The 12,683-nt window shown below is 34.0% G+C and overlaps 2 protein-coding genes across 2 annotated transcripts in view; one reads left to right on the forward strand and one right to left on the reverse strand.

Moving 5' to 3' along the window:
• LOC119838417 (splicing factor 3A subunit 3) overlaps positions 1-4,651 on the reverse strand; it is a 6,656-nt gene extending 2,005 nt beyond the window's left edge. The window contains exons 1-9 of the mRNA XM_038364366.1: positions 4,404-4,651; positions 4,047-4,094; positions 3,808-3,966; positions 3,608-3,680; positions 3,436-3,527; positions 3,141-3,362; positions 2,620-2,780; positions 2,283-2,411; positions 1,951-2,143 (exon numbers count right to left, since the gene is read on the reverse strand). Of these exons, the coding sequence (XP_038220294.1) occupies positions 1,951-2,143; positions 2,283-2,411; positions 2,620-2,780; positions 3,141-3,362; positions 3,436-3,527; positions 3,608-3,680; positions 3,808-3,966; positions 4,047-4,094; positions 4,404-4,499 (1,173 nt within the window). The 5' untranslated portion in view covers positions 4,500-4,651. The remainder of the gene's footprint in view (positions 1-1,950; positions 2,144-2,282; positions 2,412-2,619; positions 2,781-3,140; positions 3,363-3,435; positions 3,528-3,607; positions 3,681-3,807; positions 3,967-4,046; positions 4,095-4,403) is intronic.
• Positions 4,652-5,607: 956 nt separating this feature from the next.
• LOC119837615 (WD repeat-containing protein 36) lies at positions 5,608-11,735 on the forward strand. The gene is made up of 8 exons (XM_038363293.1): positions 5,608-6,687; positions 6,828-6,997; positions 7,282-7,518; positions 7,824-8,006; positions 8,355-8,550; positions 9,586-9,664; positions 10,231-10,393; positions 11,023-11,735. Exons 1-8 carry the CDS (start codon positions 5,744-5,746, stop codon positions 11,718-11,720), a joined length of 2,670 nt encoding a protein of 889 aa, XP_038219221.1. The 5' UTR covers positions 5,608-5,743; the 3' UTR covers positions 11,721-11,735.
• The last annotated feature ends 948 nt before the right edge of the window (positions 11,736-12,683 follow it).

Below are 12,683 nucleotides of genomic sequence, written 5' to 3' on the forward strand. Positions count from 1 at the left end.
TTATAAATGCGAAAGTTTGTAAGGATGTGTGTGTGTTTGTTGCTCTTTCACGCAAAAACTACTGAGCCGATTGCAATGGAATTTGGTAGGTAGATAGCTGAACAACTGGAATAACTTTTTATCTCGATATTCCTACGGGTTACGCGGGTGAAACCGCGGGGCGCAGCTAGTGTTTCATATTGCTTGAAATGGTTCTTAATCATCTTAATAGATGGCGTGAGGTACCCCTTATGCACATGAAACCGAAAGAGGAGAAGAAATTCGATTGCAGAAGTGGGATCACGGTTGGCCGGGAGGCTAGGCGTTGCTACGGTTTGGCAAAAAAAGACTGGAGTTCGAATCCCGCCTCATGATTAAATTTTTTTTTAATAATTTGATAATAAATCTGAACGACTCCGTGTACGATCCCGTGCTTTAGCATAGTTTTAATCCTTAAACTAGAGGTCCGCTTTGGCTTCACCCATACGTTTTTGCTCTCCATAAGAACCTCCTTTGTGCCCTAATAAAAACTTAGCAACATTTTTAGCGTGTCATTTTTATTTTTAGCATGTATCCATATAGATATCATGATTTTTTATATTTATTTTTACTGCAAAACTGACTGCATTGGATCATATATTGTAAGGAATTATAAAAATAAAACATGCGTTTTAGTTCATATAGTCGCCTTAAATGTCATAATGATATCAAGTCTGGGCAATACTTTTCCAACACACATAAATTAGAAATATTTACTATTCCTTGATTTATTGATGTAGATATTTCGCAGTCAATATGTTATCGTAACGAACTTTCATCTTAAACAATAAGATAATAACTTAAGATCGTTCTTTTATCATCGAGAGAACTGATATATGTAACAATAACGATAAATTGCATCAATTTCCTTATTGTGTACCTATTTATAATAACAAATTATAATTACCACAATAATTAGTTAATTAAGCGTATTCTAGGAGGAAATGAGAATATTCTTGGACTTTATATAGAACCATTGCATAAATAATAATGCAGAGATTATTATTGTGGAAGTCGAGCACGCTTCGGCACGAATTGGGCCAGCTCGCACCGGGGAAGTACCACACCCCCACAGAAAACCGGCGTGAAATAATAGCTTGCTATTGTGTTTCGTACGGTGAGTGGGGGAGCCGGAGGCCCATATCCTTTTCCTTACCCTTCCCAGTCCTTTCCTTTATTCCTCTTATCAATCCTTTCCTAATCCCTTCCCAATTAAAGTCGGCAATACATTTGTAGAGGCGAAAGGTCTGCAATTGACCTTACGCCTCTTCAAATGTTCATGGGCGGTGGTAGCGCTTACCATCAGGTGACCCACCAGCTCCATTGCCGACTATGACATAAAAAAAAAGAAAAAATTATATATAAATAATGTTATGATCTATTAAAAACGTCACATATAGCTATAATCATGTGGATGAACGGAACAATAGATATACGTTTAAACCAAAGAATACGTGACAATACAAATGGACTAATCTTACAAAGAGGAACATGTGTTTATGTATGTTGTAATGTTTTCACACAAAAACTACAAGATTGATTTGAAGATTTCAAAAATTCTTTCACTATTAGGAAGCTGCATTTTTACTTAGTAATAAAGGATATGTACCACAGGTGAGACGGGGGCACCGCGACTACTTATTAATATAATATAATTTAAACATAACTAATACTGAACAATATAACACAATCTTATAGGGTATTTAATATCCGCTAATATTAAGAATATGGCCTACTTGTTTAAATAGTGTAACAATACATTGAGTAGAAAAGTGGTAATGTAAATGTGTGGTCAGTGTTACAGACATTAAAAATATCAAGGTATGGGTTTTATTGTAAAAACTCCACACAATATTACCATATTAAGTCGATATTAGCAAAGAAAAAAGCGGTTCAATTTTCTTAACTTCCATGTGTATATAGCCAACTCACCTTGCCGTCCCACCCTAGTGGCAGGTTCTTAGGATTGTAAGGCACTTCATCATCATCCGAGTCGAGGTCTGCGGCCACAGAGGTGTCGCTTTCGTCGTCGCTTTCGTCCCTACGCTCGCCGGCCGCGCGAGCCGCGCGACGCGTCACGTTCTCTATGGTCGCTGCGCGCGTACTACTCACTATGCCTGCGAATCTGCAATCGATGGTTTTTCCGTTAGAATAAAATTAAAAATAGCAAGAGTACATGTACCTTGATTTGAGAAAAAATTAAAATGGAATTTAAAAAACACAATAGTTGATTAATAAACAAATTAAGCTTATGTAGGAATTACCTATAAACTTGTGCCTCAATGGCGCCAATGTCTTTGTGCCTTTGCTGTGTTGAAGCTTTTGCCTTATTTCCGCCTTTTTTAGCCACCAATGACTTATCTAGTGCTGTTTGTCCTTTCGTACTGAACAATCTAAAAATTATTGAATTATAAAAATGAATATATTTTGATTAATTGATTGAAAACTGTACATTATATAAGAAATATTTCAAGAACATTTATAATTTGAAAGAATATTTTAAATCCAACACTTTAATATAACAACTTTTAAATATACACTTATTACACATTTAAATCTATAGTATTTTTTATTAATATAATTAATATGTATATTATATACCTTTGTGCTCTTTCCTCCAAAGTGCCCCCGCATTTCAAACCTAGGGCCATCAGGGCAGACTTCAACCTATCAAGTCCCAGAGATGCTAATTCCTCCCAGGATGAAAATGCAGATAGATCAAGATGAGCACCAACATTTGTCAGAGCACCGCCTGTTTCTTTCTAGTAACCAATCATAATAATAACAAATTATTCTGTTCTGTTAAAATAATAAAATCATATGTATGTATAAAACCCAATTTGTAAAAAATGTAATGTAACCCAATTAATTGTACATTTAATGAATCTGTTTATTAATAAAAATCACTCATTGCAGTTTTAGTAATTTAGAATAGTCATTTGTCGATGTTTTCAGTATAGTGCATTCATTTTAACTTCAGAGGAGCTATTTATGCTGCTAAATATGCAAAAAAATATGTTCTTATAATAGCATTAATTATACAAATTGCAAGAAATACATTAATTTTACATAATTCTTTTCACCTCCAAGAACCATACAAAAATAATCTATAAAATACATACAGGCCAACCAGGAAAGGATCCAGCTTCCCACTGTTTAATAAAATCTTGATGAGCAGCTGCCATCTCTTGAGCCTGATCAAGCAGAGGCTTAACTCGGCTCACAAAGTCTTTCAAGTATGTGAGGAGAGCACGGATGTAATTTCTGTATTCACTGTTCTTGCGCTCTCTTGGTATATCAAAGAGATGATCAAAGATACTCAGATATGTTATATAGTCAACTTTCTGAAATGAAAAAAAACCTTATATAAATTTGTATCCACAGATAGAAATGATTTTAAGTGATTATGATATTTACCTCAATTCCCTTCAAATTTATATATTTATCATAACATTCATGTAAATCTAAATATTTCCCGTAACCCTCCTCATCTGTGAATTCTACAGGAGCTGAAATAAATTGTTGAAATTATCAGATAACTGTTTGATATATTTATTATGGACAATATAAGCATAATTTTAATATTTACTTGTGTAGTCTTCAGAAGGATTTTCTCTTATTTTTGCCATTTCTTCAAACTCTACAGACATAGGAACACAAATCTGTAAAAAAATAAACAAATTTGATTCATAAAATATGTAAATATGATTTACATTGACAGATTGTTTTTTTTTTAATATGTAATTTAATTAAAAATACTGACAAGTGGGTTAAGTGGGAATATTATACCTCATTGGGATGTTTACGATGAAACTCCTTTATCTGTTTGAGTCTTGCATAGAATTCTGAAAATTCATTAGGTCCTGATAGTGCAGCAATTTCTTCTTTTCTTAAACCATCTTTATCTTCATATAGTTCTTTTAGCCTTATGGAAGATTCAATGTATCTCTAGAATTGAAGATTAATGTAAATTGCAAAAATTTATATAAATCATAGCATTACAATGTTTGTTATTTATTAATACTTACATCATGTAAATTTTTCAATCTATGATCACTGTTAATTGTTTCTCTGTGCTGAAATTGTAAAAATACAAAATTGTTTATGAACTTGTTAGTGATATCTTTGCTTATCTATATGTATAAAAGAAAGTGGTTAGTAACACTATTTATAACTTAATTAAGAACGGATTAACCGATTTGACTGAAAATTTGTAGAGAGTTAGAACCAGGATACGGACATAGGTAGTTTTTATCCCGGAAATCCCACTGTATCAGAAACACGCGAAGAAATGGTTCCTGCGACTATGCGGGCAAAGCCGCGGGCGGGAAGCTAGTTATAGATGTTTTTGAATAATCACGTAAATAAGAAGTAATAATACTTACTCCGGTTTTCTTGTGCAAAATCTCTTTAACCATAGCATCCATCGTCCGCTCCCTTTCTTCATGATAACTTCGTTGTTGTTCTAATATTGTTTCCATTTTTGACAAAAACAGCAACTGGCACCTACAATTTTAACCTTGCCTTGTATACTCACTAGATCAATTCCCTAAAGCCTAAATTCAAATATTAGTTTACAAATGAAAAATGCACGCACGCAACCCAAACACGACAAATCTGGGAAATGTCATTTACGACTGACAGCTGATAACAGTCAGTAAGAGACAATCTTTTTTCTTTTTCTTTTGTGGCAACACACGATACCAGAAACAGAATGCAATAATATCATTCTGTCCCTGAAATCCCTAAGTACGATTCAGGGCCTTCTGTCTTAGGGAGTAAAGTACCTAATTACCAAGCTAACCTAACCTAACAGTAATAATATGGCTGCCATTATCAAAATCTATTTAAAATCTTTTGTATTTTAAATAAATAACTCAGCGATCACATGAAGTGGTATTTATATGTGGTAGTCGAGCACGCTTCGGCACGAATTGGGCCAGCTCGCACCGGGGAAATACCACACCCCACAGAAGACCGGCGTGAAATAGCATTCTGCTGTGTTTCGTTCGGTGAGTGGGGGAGCCGGAGGCCCATATCCTTTTCCCACCCCTTCCCAGTCCTTTCCTTTATTCCTCTCGCCAATCCTTTCTTAATTCCTTCCCAATTTAAAGTCGGCAATCCATTTGTAGAGGCGTAAGGTTTGTAATCGACTTTACGCCTCTGCAAATGTTTATGGGCGGTGGTAGCGTTTATCATCAGGCGTCCCACCAGCTCCATTGCCGACTGTAACATAAAAAAAAAAGAAGACAAATAATTCATATAAAATTTAATCAGATTGTTTATTGCGATTGCCAAGTCTTTAAAATATTAGTGCTCGAGAAGCATAACTTTATCCATGTAACATACCTATGACATTTCTTTTTATGTCGGATTTTTAAATGCATGACAAAGTTGTTTAGCGATTAACTTATTTTTATGTGTGAAAGGTTACCATTGATCTTTAGGTCACAACTTTCGCCGCAAGACTTCTTTCATCAGTCATCAGTCTTTCATCAGTCATTTGTCAATTGACAGTTAGGAAATAGACCAATGTAATTTCTGCTTCTCTTGCTTCTTGTAATGCGATGTCAATTGTCAATTGTCAATTTGTCACTTACTAGTGTCAATAACACGCGTATCAGTGGATGGTTATTTACGAAAAGTATTTAACCATTTATTTATCATTTAAAATTGTTTGTTGGTTCGTTAATAAAAATATGAAAGAGTCTCCTCGACGTTAACGATGACAGAAGAAAAATCAAGCAGTCAAATATTCGCCGGTGCAAGAGTTTTAGGTTATGTTAGCACACATGTTCCATTTGTTGCTAGATTTATAAAAAGAAGAGGAGAAACATTGTTATGTACAAGTGTTGGGAGGTGGTTTCATACTTATGGATGTAACAAATTTCGTTTGCTAAGTGTTAGTGGTGAACATCCAGGACCTATAACATGTATGAGTGGTGATGGTTTTCATGTGTATACAGCCAGCGGAAATAACATTTATGCATGGCGACGAGGCTGTGAACTCAAGCATGTTTACAAAGGCCATAACGCTGATATTCACTTGTTGTTACCATTCGGTGTTCACTTGATTTCAATAGACAGAGAAAATGTTTTAAAACTATTTGACATAAAAGATGAAACTGAGTTCTTAGAATTGAAGTTCGGTGAGAATTTTTCAGTGACAACAATTTGTCATCCTCCTACCTATCTCAACAAGATCTTGCTTGGAAGCAAGCAAGGCGAGCTACAGCTGTGGAATATACGAACATCAAAATTAATTCACACATTCAATAAATGGAAATCTGCAGTTGTGGTTATTGAACCAGCGCCAGCAGTTGATGTTGTTGCTATTGCATTAAATAATGGAAAGATATATTTACACAACTTGAGATATGATGAAACAGTAATGGAATTTCAACATGATTGGGGAAAAGTTAGTTCTCTATCATTTAGAATGGATGGCGTACCAATGATGGTCACAGGCAGTAAATATGGTCACATTGTGATGTGGGATTTAGAAGAGAAGACAGTTGTATCTCAAATAAAATCAGCTCATTCAGGAAAAATAGCAGGACTACAATGTTTAATGTCTGAACCATTAATGATTACAAACTCAGAAGATAACTCATTGAAAATGTGGATTTTTGATATGCCTGATGGAGGAGCAAGGCTTTTGAAGAAAAGGTTATTAAATTACATTTTAATTTTTTAATATTACCCAAAATTTTTTTTAAAGACCTTATACTAAGTTATCATAAATTCATTTTATTTATTTTCTCTGTCACTGTCTTAATTATACAGCTAATGCTATTAATATCTTACAGAGAAGGTCATGCAAAGCCTCCCCATTTAGTGAGATATTGTGAGCCCTCTGGAGAGAATCTTTTGGCAGCAGGAGAAGACAGTTCTCTACACATTATGAATACTGTTACAGAAACATTCAACAAAAACTTGGGAAAAGCATCATACAATAGAAATAGCTCTAAGAGGAAAAGTAAATATATTATAATAAATACAATAAAAACATCAGATTCAGCATGCAGTTGTACTTGTTAAAAGTTACCCTATTTTAAATATTGTAAAGGCACTTATTGAACTTGATTGAAATTAATTTGAGAAATATCTGGAAAAAAATATATTTAATTTTTATCATTTACATGCTTGGTTATCTAAATCCATAGCTTAATAATTACACTTTTACAACTAATCATAATAAAATTAGTTACAAAAGTTATTTAATGGACAAAATATAAATGCATGTAATTTTCACATTTACAGAGAGATTAGAAGTGGACACTAAAATACTAGCACCAATATCAAATCTTAGTTCGTGTATGCAGCGAGATAAACAATGGGACAGTATTGCTTCACTGCACAGACACATGCGGCTGGTAACAACATGGTCCTATAATAAGATGCGTCAAGGGAAGCACAAACTGTTACCACCAGAGTTAGTAAAAGGTGTGCAAGCAACATCTCTTACAGTCACACATTGTGGAAATTTTGTAATCATTGGTAAGTTCATTGTACAAATTTTGTATTTTATGCTTTTTTAGATAGATTTGGTCTACAATAATTTGAAATTATAACATTAAATAATCATTTTGTTTACTTGAGAATGTGTGTTAGCTTGCTTTTACCTAAACAATTAAAGTTATAAAAATCATGGCGATTTTAATAACTTTCATTTTTAACATAATGTAGTAGAAGTGTACTGCTACCACTACATTTACTTTGTACAATCATTAAATAATATTTTATGCATAAAATAAACATTATTATGTTAAGAATATAGGCATTAATAGCATTAATATTTCTAGGTTACAGCAATGGAGAGGTACACAAATTTAACATGCAGTCTGGTATTTATAGGGGCCATTATGGTAATGAGAAAAAAATTGCACATAAAGGAGGAGTTAGAGGAGTAGAAACTGACATTTGCAATCAGAGAGTCATAACAGTGGGCGCTGATGATAAACTTAAGTTTTGGTATTTTAAATCAAGTAAGTGTTTATAGAACAAATGTATTAAAAGTTGTAATTTTTCTAGTTAAAAATATGTATGGGTAAAAGGAAATTGCTAGGATCATATTAATTGAACAATATGTAATATATATTAAACTAGCGGTCCGCCCCGGCTTCGCCCGTGGTACATATATAGCCTATAGCGTTCCTCAATAAATGGGCTATCTAACACTGAAAGAATTTTTCAAATCGCACCAGTAGTTCCTGAGATTAGCGCGTTCAAACAAACAAACAAACAATCAAACAATCAAACAAACAAACTCTTCAGCTTTATAATATTAGTATAGATTATGCTTCTATTACATCTGATTGCTATATTTTTTGCAGCGACAACACCATACCATGTGTTAATGTTAGAAGATTCGGTCTCACACACCAAGTGTCACAGAGAAAGTGGATTGCTAGCATTGGCAAATGAAGACTTCAGTATAACTGTGGTTGATATAGATACCATGAGCATTGTTAGGAAGTTTGAGGGACATATTGCTAAAATTAACGATATTGACTTTGATTCTCAGAGCAGGTAAATATATTAAAGTTCAATATGTTTAACTCACCCAAATATTGTCATTAAAGATCCATTATTATAAAAAAGTGTATGGTACACCCAACAGAAGTGGTAACATATACTAATCTAACCGTATGTGTAAGAAAATGGGAACTGACTAACGCATTACGCGTTATGTCATCCGTTTACCCACCCATGAGAAGATATCGCTTTAAGATATCGCTTATTGTGGGAGTCGAGCACGCTATTGTGGGAGTCGAGCACGCTTCGGCACGAATTGGGCCAGCTCGCACCGGGGAAGTACCACACCCCCACAGAAAACCGGCGTGAAATAGTGGCATGCCACTGTGTTTCGTACGGTGAGTGGGGGAGCCGGTGGTCTATTTCCTTTTCCTCAACCTTCCCAGTCCATTCCTTCTTTCCTGTCATGAATCCGTTCCTTTTCCCTTACCCACTAAAAGCGGGCAGCGCAATCGCAGAGGCACTTTGCGAATGTTCATGGGCGGTGGTGATCGTTTACCATCAGGCGAACCACCAGCTCAGTTGCCCGCTATGACATAAAAAAAAAATATATCAAAATTTCTCAAAATATATCACTTCAAAAATGTAGCCAGAAAAAAAATGTTTGTGCCTTAGCATCCCGAGTGCGCTGCAGCGATACCCGCCGCGAGCTTTGCATCGCCACTCTTTTTATTAACGACATTGTATCTAATATAATATGAACTTCTCAACAATATCGTTCGTTCCCATACTCCTCCGAAACGGCTCGACCGATTCTCGATAAGATCGATAACATTTTGTATACGTATCATGTTGGTCTGAGAATCGATCAACATCTATTTTTTATACTCCTAGATCATAAGAGTACGGCAGAACAGCTTTGCCAGGCCAGCCAGTATTGCTATAAGTTTGTGTTTACGCGTGTGATGAGACGTGCCGCTAAAATACCGACACACGCGTCTCCGTTAATTTACTTTTTAGACCTTTACAGACAGATTTTAGTCATTACTGAATGTTTTATTGAAACTTTAACAATAATATAATTTTCAGATGGCTTGTGAGTGCTTCAATGGACTCGACTGTATGTACTTGGGATATACCTAGCGGAAAATTAGTTGATATATTTTCGGTGAGTTCATTCGTTGAATATTGTTTTTTTATTGAACACTAGCTATTTGCCCCGGTTTTACCCGTGGTACATATATTATAGCCTACGTCATTCAGTGTAATTGCAGCTTTCTAATGGTGAAATCGGTCCAGCCGTTCATGCGTGATGCCGTGACCAAGGAAAACGGGTTTCATTTTTACACGCTTTTTATTAGCTTCACCTGTATGTTTGTTTGTAACCGACTTCTTTGGGCGCGATTTTGACCCACTTTAAACGGCCAGATTTCGTTCAAACTTTGTAGATTTATTGAGGACCGATGACAATACACTAATTTGATAAAATGATTCCATTTTTCAATTTGCAAAATATGATAAAAGCGTGTTTTTTAGTTTTTTTTAACTATTATAATATATTATTATATTTATAGATTGTAAAATAACATTTTTGGGACCTGTTATTGTCATTTATACGTTTAAATATTGAAGCAAGCTTGTTACGGTTTATGATATTTTAAATGTTGTTTCTGTACTTTTATATGTTGTAATAATTAGGAAATTGGTTGAATTTTATTCAAATAATTTTTGTAGGTTGAAGAGCCGTGTACTTCATTAAGTATGTCGCCTACGGGCGACTTCTTGGCGACAACTCATGTAGGCGAATTGGGAATTTTTCTTTGGGCTAACAAACATTTGTATGAAAGAATTTTCTTAAAGCCTATAGAGAGAACAGAGGCAAATATTCCGAAATTGAGTAAGTATTTCATAATTTTCATTTAACATACATTTTGTTGATATATGTGTAGGCGAATGAGTCTTAGAAGTCTCATGTCCAGTTGTGGGCATTTGTGTTTGTATATTGTATATTTATAATTCATTTATATAATGTAGATGTGGGATATGTAAACAGCACATCAAGCATATAACTAGTCGAGAGGAAATGTTAGATATCGAATTAACTAAATTCTAGAAATTAAAAAAGAGTTTTTATGTTTTTTTACTTGTTTATTTTCATTTGATAAGTGAAGAAACACTGGTGGGATACAGCATTTCATCTCTATTGGTTATATGGTAGATGGAATAGGCTTAGCGCGTTTCACATCACACAGTATTTCAACTCGCGGTCTGGCCAAACTTAGTTTGAGGTACACATAAAGCCTATAGTACTCTGGGATAACCTACATATTACATAATAAAATAATTTTTGATGTTGGTTGGTCTAGTTAGTGCTCTTCCTGTTAAGGTAATCTTGCTGAATATGTTGCATAAGTCCAGCAAAATATAGTTTATTTGGTTGTTATCAATTCTCATTTGTTTATTCTTGTGAATAGTTTCAATTTGAAAGCACTATCAGCATTTATTTCAATAAAATAATAATTTCAGAATTACCAACGACAGCACCTGAGAAACCAAGCATAGAGGATATTGGAACAATTGACTTGGGAGAAGTTGAATATAAATCACCAGAACAAATAAGCAGTGAGCTGCTTACCCTTTCGGGAGAGTCTACTTCAAGGTGGCTTAATTTATTAAATCTAGACATTGTTAAAAAGAGAAATGCACCAAAAACACCACTAGCGGTTCCTAAATCTGCTCCATTCTTCTTACCGACTATACCAAGTCTTGGCTTAGAGTTTGATCTTGAAAAGGACAAAAACTCAAACAAGAAGTTTCTTATACCAGATTCATTGTCAACATTAACACCATTCGCAAAGAAACTAAACGGATGTGAAAGTGAAAATGATTATGAAGTGTGCATTATGAAGCTAAAAGAAATGTCCCCCGCGGCCATAGAGGCAGAAGTATCAAGCCTGTCTCCAGAAGTTGGTGGTTCAATAGATGTCATGAAACAATTTCTCAGTATGATTGATATAATTTTGAAAAGTAATAAGGATTTCGAGCTGGGTCAAGCGTATTTGGGACTGTTTTTGAAGACGCATACGAAAATTGTGTCTCAGAACAAGGAACTATTAAGAGAGTTGCATTCAGTGGAGGAATCGTCGGCAGCGGCGTGGTCAAGGTTGCAAAATAGTTTGCTGTATAATATATGTGTTGTTAAGGCATTAAAAGAAATGAATTGAATTTCAAATTGAAGTTTTGTATTATTTTTTTAAAGGTGCGGGTAGGCATCTTATAATTTTAAGTCACATTGGTTATGGCATCGATCATTCATTTTGTATGCTTCACATGGCAACAAAATGTGCAAAATACGCTCACTCGTATTTTTCGTTGGGCAACAATAATATTTATTGTTAGTTGAACACAATATTATTAAATTATGATGAAATTTATACACAAAATTATTACTGTTCAAATATCGAAATAAATAAAACTATTTTATTAGATTACTCTATATAAAAAAAAATCTAACATACATGCATATCTTCGACTAAATAGCAACATTATCTTTTTTGGTAATATTTAAAAAAAGCTTGATTATTAATGTAATGAGTGTTTTTTTATGTATAAAGAAGCTTATACCCGGGCATAACTTCGAAATAGTTATTTTTTCTTTCGTAATCTCCGTTTTTTTAATATTATGAACTACATAAAACATTTATTGCATTCATTTATCCGACTACAAGTTAAAGCTAACTAAATAATGTTTATTATTCCCTTTTACACGATAACCTTGACCGTGTTTAAATTCGGCACCAAATGCCAAATAAACAACTTCTAAGCATGAATTCAAATAAAAGGGGTTTCATTACAATGCAAACAATAGTTTCTGTACAGATAATATAAAGCTTTGTAGCCAAGATAGACACAAAGACGAGTAGTCAAATATTAAAAATTGAAGTTCCGGCTACTGTATCCCCTTCAAAATTAATTCGTAGAAAATATTATAATATACACATTTTCTGTGTACAGAAAACATTTTAGAAAACTGTTACATTTCTATAACTAATTCTAAATAGAGATCATACAATGTGGGTTCTAATTAGGTTTTAGTTATAGATATTTAAAACAGGTATAAGAAATATAGGACTATGCTAATTAGCACACTTAGTGAATAGGTATCTAAATAAAATGCATTTTAGATT

Source organism: Zerene cesonia, chromosome 3, assembly GCF_012273895.1.
Source record: "Zerene cesonia ecotype Mississippi chromosome 3, Zerene_cesonia_1.1, whole genome shotgun sequence".
Classification (NCBI taxonomy): domain Eukaryota; kingdom Metazoa; phylum Arthropoda; class Insecta; order Lepidoptera; family Pieridae; genus Zerene; species Zerene cesonia.